The 12,254-nt window shown below is 35.6% G+C and overlaps 1 protein-coding gene across 1 annotated transcript in view; it reads right to left on the bottom strand.

The window, feature by feature from the left end:
* Positions 1-12,254, bottom strand: part of swm (Zinc finger protein swm) — a 370,656-nt gene that overhangs the window by 204,838 nt on the left and 153,564 nt on the right. The window contains exon 8 of the mRNA XM_090402359.1: positions 667-795. Coding sequence (XP_090258485.1) covers positions 667-795 — 129 coding nt within the window. The remainder of the gene's footprint in view (positions 1-666; positions 796-12,254) is intronic.

Raw genomic sequence — 12,254 nt, 5'->3', positions numbered from 1 at the left:
TAAAAGAATTCTGCTACTAATGATATTTGGCAAAATGAAATTCCTGTGCAGTAAAATAAAACTTGAAAATAATGCTAAATTTTTCAACCAGGATATCATCCTTGTTTTGACATATGGAGCAGAGACACTTAATAAGAAAACAAATATTATGAAAAATTAAGAAAAACCAAGCATAAAATTGGAGATAAACATTAACCTCCCTACTGGCAAGGTAAACGAAATAGTGAGAACAAATTGCACTTCTTATCCATGTTATTCAACAGGTGTTACAGAATAGTATTTAGATTTAGCTGGAGGTCTATAGACATCATAGCCGGTAGGGGGGGGGGGGGTTAAAGGAGACAAAATAAAGATTTCTTCTGGATCATTTTCCTGCCAAGAAAAAGATCCAAAATATGTCAATCAACCCATTTAGATCTTTATCTTACAATATAGGTGGGTGGGTTGACAATAGTAAGCACAGCCTTGGAGGACCAAAATGAAAGATCTGATAATATTGTGAACCAGATAAATTAATTTGGAAGAAAATTGTTCCTTTGGAAGCTAGTAATTCTGAAAGATTAATCATATAACACAATCACAGTATATTCCCTTAAGAATATTTTTGGCAATGTTGATATTTTTTTATATTAAACTGAAGTGCAAATATGTTCATACTACACTTACCTGGTTGTGGAGGTGGTGGTGGTGGAGGTGGTGGTGGAGGCGGAGGAGGCGGTGGAGGAGGTGGTGGTGGAGGTGGTGGCTGTGTTATTATAGGAGGTATCACATGGTGCATAGTACTTGGTGGTGGAGCTAGAATCAAAAGAAAAAAAAATACATACACACAGATGTCTAATTAAATTGATCATTTTATCTTAAAAGTAGAAAAGAATTCAATTATACAAGATAACACAATATATATTAATTGCTTCCATGCAGAGTAATGAATAACCCAAATTATATTAAAGGAAACAGTAAACATTAATCTGTTACAAGGTGACTAAATCACTTAAGAGGTTATATGTTATATATTACCATTAGCGAAATACACTATAAATATCAGTATGTTAATTGTACAGTTATTTCATGGCAATAAAATAAATATAAGTTATCTAACAATAAAATTCATATTAACTGTAAAGTGACATGATTTTTATTATGTCTGCTTATTAATCCTGACTTGTTCTTATACAAAACCAGAAGGAAAACAAAACGATGTGTTGCCTCAGAGACAACTAATGCAAATTAGTGTCTAAAATCTCCTGATTTTTATTAAATTGAAAATCACTGTATGATTTATTGCACATCAATGCAATACTGTGATACAAAGTAAACTGTTTATTTCTTACTTAAGTAGAAAAAAGTTCTCATAAACTGTGGAATGATTAGAGGTGGTATTTTATAGGGCTTTCTTTCAATGTGGAACAGGCAGATGAATATAATATACATTATGTAGAGAAGAATATTTAAAACTATTTTTTTTTTTATTTTAAAAAAAAAAAAAAAAAATTCCCTCATTTGATCTTCTAATACAATTTTATCACATTAGATTGTCAGTTTTTTCTTCTTCTTTTTTCAAAAATAAAAAATAAGTAAATAAAAATAAAATAAAATAAATGAATAAACTACAAAGGCAGCAGGAGTAGATGATATTCAACCAGAAATGCTGAAGTATGGTAATATAAAAGTCCTAGAGTGGCTGCACTGCACAGTTCAGAAGGCCTGGACAGAGGGAAAATTCCCGATGATTGGAGTAGAGTTCTCATAGTACCCATATATATAAAAAGGGAAATAAAACTAAATGTGAGAATTACAGATGTATTTCCCAACTGAGTGTTCCTGGTAAGATTTATGCCAGTATACTTGAGAAACAGCTGAGAAGAAATGTGGAAGAAAAGCTTGGTGAAGAACAAGCTGGATTCAGGCCAAATAGAGGCTGTCAGGATCAGATCTTCACTTTACGACAAATAGTGGAGAAATTATGGGAATATAACAAAGATCTGTATTTTAAGTTTTGTCGATCTAGAAAAGGCATATGACAAGGTGCCAAGAGAGAAGCTATTCAATACGCTACAGTTATATGGTGTCAATGGGACATCAGCAGTTAGAATTGAAGGAAGTACAGGAAGATGGTTTAATGTTAAATTTAGTCAGGGAATCTTGCAGACTTGTAGCGGATTTATTTAGAAGTATAACATCGTCCACAAGATTCCCTGACTAAATTGAATAACTGTTGTAATAGATATGGTATGAAGGTCAGCAATAAAAAGACAAAGACAATGAAAATAGGTAGAATTGTTGAAAATGTCAACTGTGTTGTGAACGAGGAACCTGTGGAACAAGTAAAACATTTCAGCTACTTAGGCACGAGTTTTACTGAAGATGGTAAATTAAATATGGAAATAGACAACAGAATCAATAAAGTTGGTATGGTCAGAACCATACCAACTTTATTAAATATTAAAAAAAAAAAAAAATTAGTCAGAACACTAAATTAGCTGTATACAAAAAACAGTTCGAATCCGTTTTAACTTATGGATTGACAGCTGGGTCAGAAATAAAACACTTGACCAAAGACTAGAGACTGCAGATATGAGAGCCCTGAGAAAGATTAGAGGCGTGAACAGATGGCATCAATGGCAATATCATATTAAAAACAAGGATATTAGGAAAGAACTTGACATTGTCAGCATCCAGGAATGCGTTAACAGAGTTAATCTCAGGTGGTATGGTCACTTAAACAGAATGGGCAAGGAAAGATTAGCAGAACAAGTGTTCTCTTTCAGGTTGGCAGGAAAACAACCCAGAGGAAGACCAAGATATAGGTGGATTGATACGGTACAAAGTGCCTTAGACGATAGAAACATAAGATCTGATAATGTTGGAGTCTTAACAAGCAACAGACTGATTTGGAGGAAAATTGTAGACAGGAAATTAGTAATGATGTAAATTTTTCATGTAGTACTATCATATCCTGTAAACCCCTTGAGGGTACATGTCAGGAATTTGATGACGACGAAGTATTCTTACAATTAATTCCATTGGACCAGTTAAGAGAAGCGTTGATGCACTATTAAGACTTTCACTATTATTATGCACTCTTTAAACTTTCATATGTCAATACAAATGCCATTATGTGGTCAAATTGGCATGAATTTTGTAGCACGAGTTGCATGTGTAGCATGCAACCCATGCTACATGACAGCACACCCAATCTAAAGGGACACGTAACTCCACTTGACAGTACGTTTCTTTGAATTTGTATAGAATAACAGAAGATTGTAGAGATTATATAGAACAGGTGTTATCTCTGAAGGACAGTGTTTGAGTACACTTTGGAGAGATGTCAGTGGGACCATAAGACTTGTGTCTAAGTTGTTTAGTGCTCTTTTTGCTGAAAGTCACAGGAGGCATAAATTGTTCAGTGTCTGGTATGGCAGTTGGTCATCTATGCAGGAGTTAGAGGAGAAGATTGATGCCATATTAATGTGAGAGAAGTGAATTGCAGATGACTAGACATTAGATCTAATTAAATTTCCTGCAGGGGAACAGAAAGCACGGTTTCCATTTGGACAGAAGGCAAGTTTTCTGCTATTGACCTTCATGAAGTTAGGTTTAAATTTCCTGATAGTTATTTTGCATTTATTGAAGATGGGGGTTCTTGTGCAAGTTATCTATGGTGTACTGAATTTTTTCTTCAGCTGCTTTGATACACCTTTTGTTGAACCAAGTGTGAAAAGTGGAAAAGAATTTTGGGTAGAGTAAGGAATAAAGGACTTCATGCCAGTAAGGAAAATTTCTGTGACTTGCTCAGATCGGACATTTGGGTCAGATAGGCACAATCAATAATTCAACCATGGAAAGAAAAAAGAAAGAGTAAAAGTTCTGGTCATTTCACTTCATGCCATCTTAGTGGATGAATTTTGTGTGTGTTGGGTGTTGTTGGAGAGAAGGCATTGTGTGTGTGTGTGTGAGAGAGAGAGGAAGTATACATGATGGTGATGCCAAGTTACTGAGAGAGGACAGGTAACCCCTCTAGTTTGTTTGGAAGAACTGCTTAAAAAAAGATCATGAGTATGTTGGCAGAGTGGAGAGGATCATCAGCATTTGGGTTGGTGGATATACAATTTGCATCAAATATATTTTTTCATCTTCTTTTGCTTGGTCAGCAGTGTTGGGCTTTGTGAATAAGAAAGTGAAGAGGTCAGAGTCAGTTTTGGAATTAGAAGAGCAATTAATATGGCAGATGTAAGTTATTAAATGGCCCTTAAACCAGGGAAAGTCAAAAGCAGAGGATTCTAAATTAAACATTCTCTGTCATGCAGTGTCACATCTCAGAGAGGCAGGAAAATGGGCTATGATGTTGCAGCCAATTTGGATGTTTTCTACAAAGTACAGGAAGCCTGGTATTGTTGTCTGTCATTAACCAGGGAGGCCACAAACCAGCTATCATAACTTTTCATGAATTCGTTCACACTACCTCCAGAGACAGTCCATTCCAGTCATGCACCAAACTGAGAGAGAAATCTAGCATTTGATTGCCCCCCACCTTTTATTGCATTATTTGAGCTGACATTAACATCTCCAATTCTAATATCATGTTTAATACCACTTTCCTTCATAATGTGATCAATATAGATAATGAATAACAGAGGGGGATAATGTACATCCTTGTCTCACACCAGATTTAACATTAAACCATCTTCCTGTACTTCCTTCAATTCTAACTGCTAACTACAACTCAAATAAAGACTAAGTATTGCTTGATATAATGCCCAATTGACACCATATAACTGCAGCGTATTGAATAGCTTCTCTCTTGGCACCTTGTCATATGCCTTTTCCAAATCGACAAAACTTAAATACAGATCTTTGTTATATTCCCATGCTTTCTCGACTATTTGTCGTAAAGTGAAGATCTGATCCTGACAGCCTCTATTTGGCCTGAATCCAGCTTGTTCTTCACCAAGCTTTTCTTCCACAATTCTTCTCAACCGTTTCTCAAGTATACTTGCATAGATCTTGCCAGGAACACTCAGTAGGGAAATACCTCTGTAATTCTCACATTCAGTTTTATTTCCCCTTTTTATATATGGATACTATTAGAGCTCTACTCCAATCATCGGAAATTTGTCCCTCTGTCCAGGCTTTATGAACTATGCAGTGCAGCCACTGTAAGACTTTTATACCACCATACTTCAGCATTTCTAGTCAAATATCATCTACTCCTGCTGCCTTTCCACATTTCAAGCCTTTGATGGCTTTTTCTACTTCAAGTACAGATATGTATTCCTGACTGTATGCCTGTTGAGTGTTTTTTACCACTGTGCTATCACTGCTTCTTTCATTTAGCAATTTTTCGAAGTAATTACTCCACATTTCAAGCCTTTGATGGCTTTTTCTACTTCAAGTACAGATATGTATGCCTGTTGAGTGTTTTTTTACCACTGTGCTATCACTGCTTCTTTCATTTAGCAATTTTTTGAATTACTCCATACTTCAAGGATATTTTTTTCTCCCGTTTTCATGTCACCTTTATCATCTCTAACTCCTTTTACAGCACTCTTTCCTCCATTTCTGAGCCTCTTCAACAACCTCCAGAATATTTTGCCACCTTCTTCATATTTATTTTCTATGTTCTTGCCAAAGTCTTCCCATGACTTTTGTTTAGCTAGTTTGCTTTCTTACATTTGTCTCTGTATTCTCCAAGAGCAAAAGCTGACTTATTTGCCAGGAACTTTTGATATGCTTTCTTCTTTTCCTTCACTTCCTCTGTCCACCATAGAGTTCTGATTTTTCTATCCTTGCAGACAACCTCACCACATGCCTCTCTGGCTGAATCAATCAGGCTTTTCTTCAAGGCTTGTCACTGAATCTCCAAGGTTTGGTTCCTGTTCTCAAACTCTTTCATTTTTTCTTCAATAATCTTTATTTTAGTCTACAGTTCACATCTGAGAGTTGCTCAACTTTTATTTGCTTTAAAACTTTCTTACATATTATTCTCTTCAATATGAAATTCAATTTTATCCTGTTCAAGACTAAATACTGATCACTTCCAATTTCAAATCCTCTGTACACTCTGGTGTCCTGCACCAGGGAAAAAACATCACTATCAACAATAACATAGTCAATGAGACTTTTTTTCATTCCTTGCCTCTACTCTCCATGTGAATTTGTGCACATTTTTATGTTGGAACATGGTGTTAGTAATAACCACTCCATGTCCTGAGCAGAAATCCAACAGGTATTTGCCATTATTATTAGTTTTGCTCTTTTCTCCAAATTTTCCCAAAATATTTTTGTATGTCTGACAATCATTTCCTACTCTGCTATTTAGATCCAAAACAAGGACCGACTTTTCCTTTTTCATTGTGTCAGTTGCTTTTTCTAAAGCATGAAAAAATTCCTCCATTTCTACCTTAGTAGACCTTTCTGTGGGACCATAGGCACAAAAAAGTCTCATTGTCCAATTCCCCATTCTCGTATTTGCCCACATCACTCTACTTGAGACTGCCTGCCATTCAAGAAGATTAGCCTCGTATTTTGTGTTGAATATTATGGCTACTCCTTCTTTTCCTTGATTGTTATTGCCTGAATATAACATTTTGTATTTATTGCTCAGAAAGATCTTACCAGTTTTTGTCTTTTTTATTTCAGTCACCCTTATTATGTCGATCTGGTACTTATCTAATTCCTTAGCTAGCTCAATTTCTTTGCCATTCAGGCTTCTTATGTTGATAGGACCAATCTTTAACTCGGGTGATGCTGATTTGGGGTGTGCTTTCAGATTTGTTCCAGTAGCTGACTTTTCACTGTTCGCCCTGGTTCCCTGGCGAAAACAATGGGGGCCCTTGTGTAATCAGGCGACACCCCAGCAGGCATGAAATTTTGTCATATTGTACCATCATTGTCTATATTGGTTTAAGCCAATAAGAATACAATTTGGTCAGCTAAATCCCAAATTGCCAGCCCATCCTCGTTCATTCAGTATCCAGGTAGATACCCAACAGGGAGCACCACGAGAAGGTGAGGATTGGACATTAGGTCAGAAGCCCTGGTCGGTTCTCCACATTCCTTTAAAGGCTATGTGGAGGTCTCCTCTCAGTTATATAGCTTTGAGCCTTAAGCACCCCCTTCAAATGCCTTAATTTATCAAATAATATAAATTTAAATACGAAAAGCATAAAAGTCAAATCAACAACGGCTATACTTAATGTGCAGCATTTATGCGAGAAGCACAAAGAGTTTTCACTTCTTGATGAGATTAGATTATTGTTGGCAAATACTAAAGTGAGAAATGGATAATTTAAATTTCGATATGATTTTTAAATACATCCATATAATATGCATAGAAATCAGTAAAAAGTAATCTGACATTTGTATTTTTCCAGACTAAACCAAAGAAATGATAAAATAACTCATTTTACTTATTTAAACAGGTCCCAATCTCCTTTAACTCATCATCAAATTCCTTATATATACCCTCAAGGGATGTACAGAATATGATAGTACTACATGAAAAATTTACATCATTACTAACTTCCTATCTACAGTTTTCCTCCAAATCAGTCTGTTAAATGTCAAGACTCCAATATTATCAGGTCTTATATTTCTGTCTTCTAAGGCACTTCTTACTGTACCAATCCACCTATATCTTGGTCTTCCTCTGGTTTTTTTCCCTGCCAACCGATCAGACACATCTTGTTTTGTTAATCTTTCTTCTCCCATTCTGCTTAAGTGACCATACCACCTGAGATTAGCTCTGCTAATGCTTTCCTGATTGCTGACAATATCAAGTTCTTTCCTAATATTCTCGTTTTTAATATGATATCGCCATTGATGCATCTGTTCACGCTCCTAATCTTTCTCAAGAATCTCATATCTGCAGTCTCTAGTCTTTGGTCAAGTGTTTCACTTCTAACCCAGCTCTCAGATCCATAAGTTAAAATTCATTTAAACTTATGGATCTGATTATTGTATACAGCTAATTTAGTGTTTTGGCTAATTTCTCTCTTATTCCATATAAATTTATTTAGTTGACTTCGGCTGATATTTTCAATGCTTCTGTCTATTTTCATTATCTTTCAGGGGTGGCTCATGCATAGGCACTGCGGAACTGCAGCACCTTCAATATTTCTCAATATATAAGTATATTTATTAATTTATTTATATTTGCTTGTAATATTTAATTTTATCATCAACAATCCTATACAATTCTCTTATTTTGTATAAAAAATAATAAAAATCCATCTTGTTGCACTTAGGAGGGCAAAGGAAGCTAGCACCACTGTGTTTACCACAAATCATATTGCTACGCGCGCAAGCATATGCATGTCATAGTGAGATACGAGCTATTAGCGTAACGAGTCACTCTCCGTCGCACAGTCCAACTGTTGTTTATATGCAGTTTGCTCCAGTAGCAGTGTTCATAGTGCTTATCGTGTTTACTCCGTCTCTTTAAGTATTTGGACATTACAATTAAAGGATTTAATTGTAAATCCATTCCTTTAATTACAATTAAAGGAATGGATTTTATTTTTAAGTAATTTTGAATTACACTAAACTGTATAATTTTATCGATAATAAACAATATTTTTTCATGAAACAATACAAGAAGAATATATTTCATTTTTACCATAATTTTGAATTATACCAAACTGTATAATTTTATGGATAATAAACAATATTTTTTCATGTTTAATTTTTTTTTTTAATTTTTACCATAATTTTGATATTTTATCCAAACACGTACACACTGTACTTAAGGTGCGTATGTATATTTAGAAAGTTGCAGCGCCCCACAATTTCAAGCCACAAGCTGCCACTGTTGTCTTTGTCTTCTTATTGCTGACCTTCATACCATATCTAGTACAACAGTTATTCACTTTAGTCAGGGAATCTTGCAGACTTGTATTGGATTTATTCATCATCCACATAAAGAGCTGAGATCAACATTTCCAATGTTGATATCAGGTTTAATACCACTTTAATTCATAATGTGATCCATATAGATAATGAATAACAGAGGGGATAATGTACATCTTTATCTGGCACCAATCTTTAAAAAATTTGGTGTGGAAATCAACAATATAAACTGTTAAAATAGCAGAAATGTAGAAAACATCAACAAAGCATCCTCAGTGTTTAGCCCATAGAAAAACCTATTTCAGCTATTTAGACACAATTTTTAGTGAAGATCACAAATTAAGTTAGGAATAGATAATGAATATACAATAATGGTATGATATGGGGGGGGGGAGTCTAATGAATAAATTTATAAGGAATAAAAGAGAGAGAGAGAGAAAGTAGTTGAAAGTTAGGTAGCAGCATACAAAAAGAATGTTCAAATTATTTAATTTTTTTTTTTTTTTTTATGCAAGAGGTAAAAGAATCTATAACACATCAGTACCATGTGTGTGTGTGCATGGAATACAGATGAGGGCTGGAAAAGTTTAACATTTTTCTTGGATTGGAGGTTGTATTTGTTGGGAAAACATTTTGTGAAGAAAGCTTCACAAGAAGACTGAGGTAGTTGAAATAAAAAGTAGTTTGAAATAAAAACTACATAAATAATATGTAGTTTTTTTGTTTTTTTTTTAGAGAAAGAGGAAGCTATTGATGTGATGTGTTTATGTCAAGAGAGGCTGAAGATAAATGTCAGTCTTGGAAGGAAGGAGGGGGGGGGGATATCTACTCCTGTTTTGTGATTTTTGTATTACTGAGGGTAAGGGTAATTACTGATATCCCTTTTGTGAGAGAAAAAGGCAAGACTTGTTTCCGTGGCATTCAAAATGACCAGGTTATCTTGAATGCCACCCACTGAAGGATAATATGGAAAACAGTTTAAGTCACTGGTTGCAAATGTTAAAGCTTTGGATGTCTGAGTGCTGCATGGTTTGTTGAATGAGTAGGATGAATAGAGTTCACCACCATCAGCAAAGCTATGGATAGGATTAGTGGTGGTTTAGAATAGGTCATTTATATATAGGAGAAAGAGGGTGTAAGTGACTGAATAGAACCCTGAAACACTCTTGCATTGGTTGCAAAGCTCAAAGAGAGAGGGGGGAGGCATTATCTGCCATGACATGCAAAGCATGATCAGAGGAAAAGCATGCAGGTAGACTGAAGGGTCTCAATGGAATTGTCATAGACAACACCGGGGGGGGGGTATATTCGGTGTGCGGTGCACATCCACCAAACAGGAGTTTCACCAATATTATATTTTTGCATTTATTCCTGTGAAAGGAGTTTCATGATTATTGCTGGTTTTGCATGATTCCTAAAATTAAACACAATATACTAATGCTCATGAAGAGTAGACATTTCAATGTGTAAATATTGTACCACATTTGTGTCAGTAGCCCAGATGTGTGGTCACAAATATGGACACCATTGAGCCCTTTAAACAGATGTGCAGATGGCACAGCATATCAAATTCTTAGCATTCCAGTGGTTTTACAAACCCCAGAAGGCAAAGCAGGATGTGTGCTGAGACAATAGAACCCAGAGGTCTTTAGTGATTGTGACTGGTTATTGTGTGGAGTAATCCAACTGAACGTTGTCATTTGTAATGAGTTGTTGTTTATCATGAGTTTCATCTGTGAACTGACATATCTATGACATCAATATAGACAAACTTTTAACATATATTTATAATTTTCTATAAATAACTTATAACTTTTTCCCCCATATTTACAATGGGAAACAGTGTTGCCAATGTACTGAATGTCCTGTTTTCTGCCGAGGCTTTAGCAGATTATATGATTATACGTGGGGTGCTTAAGGGTCAAACCTATATAACTAAGAGGAGACCTCCACATAGCCTTCAAAGAAATGCAGAGAACTGACCAAGACTTCTGACCTAATGTCCAATCCTCACCTTCTCGTGGTGCACCACGAGAAGGTGAGGATACTAACCTGGATACTGAACAGACGAGGGTGGGTTGGCAATTTGGGATTTAGCCGACCAAATTTTATTCTTATTGGCTTAAACCAAAATTTCAAATGATGGTACAACATGACAGAATTTCATGCTGCCTGGGGTGTCGCCTGGTTAAACAAGGACAACATTGTTTTCGCCAGGGAACCAGGGCGAAGAGCGAAAAGTCAGCTACTGGAACAAATCCCAAAACTTACCCCAACTCAACATCACCAGAGTTCAAGATCAGTACTATCAACATAAGAAGCCTAAATGGCAAAGAAATGGAGCTAGCTAAGGAATTGGATAAGTACCAGATCGACATAATAGGAGTGACTAAAACAAAAAAAGACAAAAACTGGTGAGATCTTTCTGAGCAATAAATACAAAGTGTTATATTCAGGTAATGACAATCAAGCAAAAGAAGGAGTAGCCATAGTATTCAACACTAAATACGAGGCTAATCTTGAATGGCAGGCAGTCTCAAGTAGAGTGATGTGGGCAAATATGAGAATGGGGAACTGGACAATGACACTTATTTTTGCTATGGTCCCACAGAAAGTTCTACTAAGGTAGAAGTGGAGGTATTTTTTTGAGGCTTTAGAGAAAGCAACTGACACAACGAAAAGGAAAAAGTTGGTCCTTGTTGAGTATCTAAATAGCAGAGGAGGAAATAATTGTCATACAAAAATATTTTAGGAAAATTTGGAGAAAAGAGCAAAGCTAATAATAATGGCAAATACCTGTTGGATTTCTGCTCAGGACATGGAGTGGTTATTACTAACACAATGTTCCAACATAAAAATGTGCACAAATTCACATGGAGAGAAGAGGCAAGGAATAAGAAAAGTCTCTATGTTATTGTTGATAGTGATGTTTTCCCACTGGTGCAGGAGACCAGAGTGTACAGCGGATTTGAAATTGGAAGTGATCACCATTTAGTCTTGAGCAGGATAAAATTGATTTTTGTAAATCTATTTTATAAAATTCTACATGTTCTTCAACATGAAGAACATGTTGAAGAACATGTAGGAAAGTTTTAAAGCTAATGAAAGTTGAGCAGCTCTCAGATGTGAATTGTAGACTAAAATACACAAATATTATTCAAGTAAAGGAGTTTGAGAGCAGGAACCTAACTTTTGAGATTTAGTGGCAAGCCCTGAAGAAAACACTGATTGATTCAACCAGAGAGGCATGTGGCAAGGTTGTGTGCAAGGATAGAAAAATCAAAACTCCATGGTGGACACAGAAAGTTGAAGAGGCAGTGAAGGAAAAGAAGAAAGCATTTCAAAAGTTCCTGGCAAATAAGTCAGCTTGTGCTCTTAGAGAATACAGAGACAAATGTAAGAAAGCT

This window comes from Typopeltis vanoorti, chromosome 13, assembly GCF_054136105.1.
Source record: "Typopeltis vanoorti isolate ZY-2024b chromosome 13, IOZ_Tvanoo_1.0, whole genome shotgun sequence".
NCBI lineage: Eukaryota > Metazoa > Arthropoda > Arachnida > Uropygi > Thelyphonidae > Typopeltis > Typopeltis vanoorti.
The sequence above is the reverse complement of the archived record's forward strand: the minus strand, read 5'-3'. Positions and strand labels throughout refer to the sequence as shown.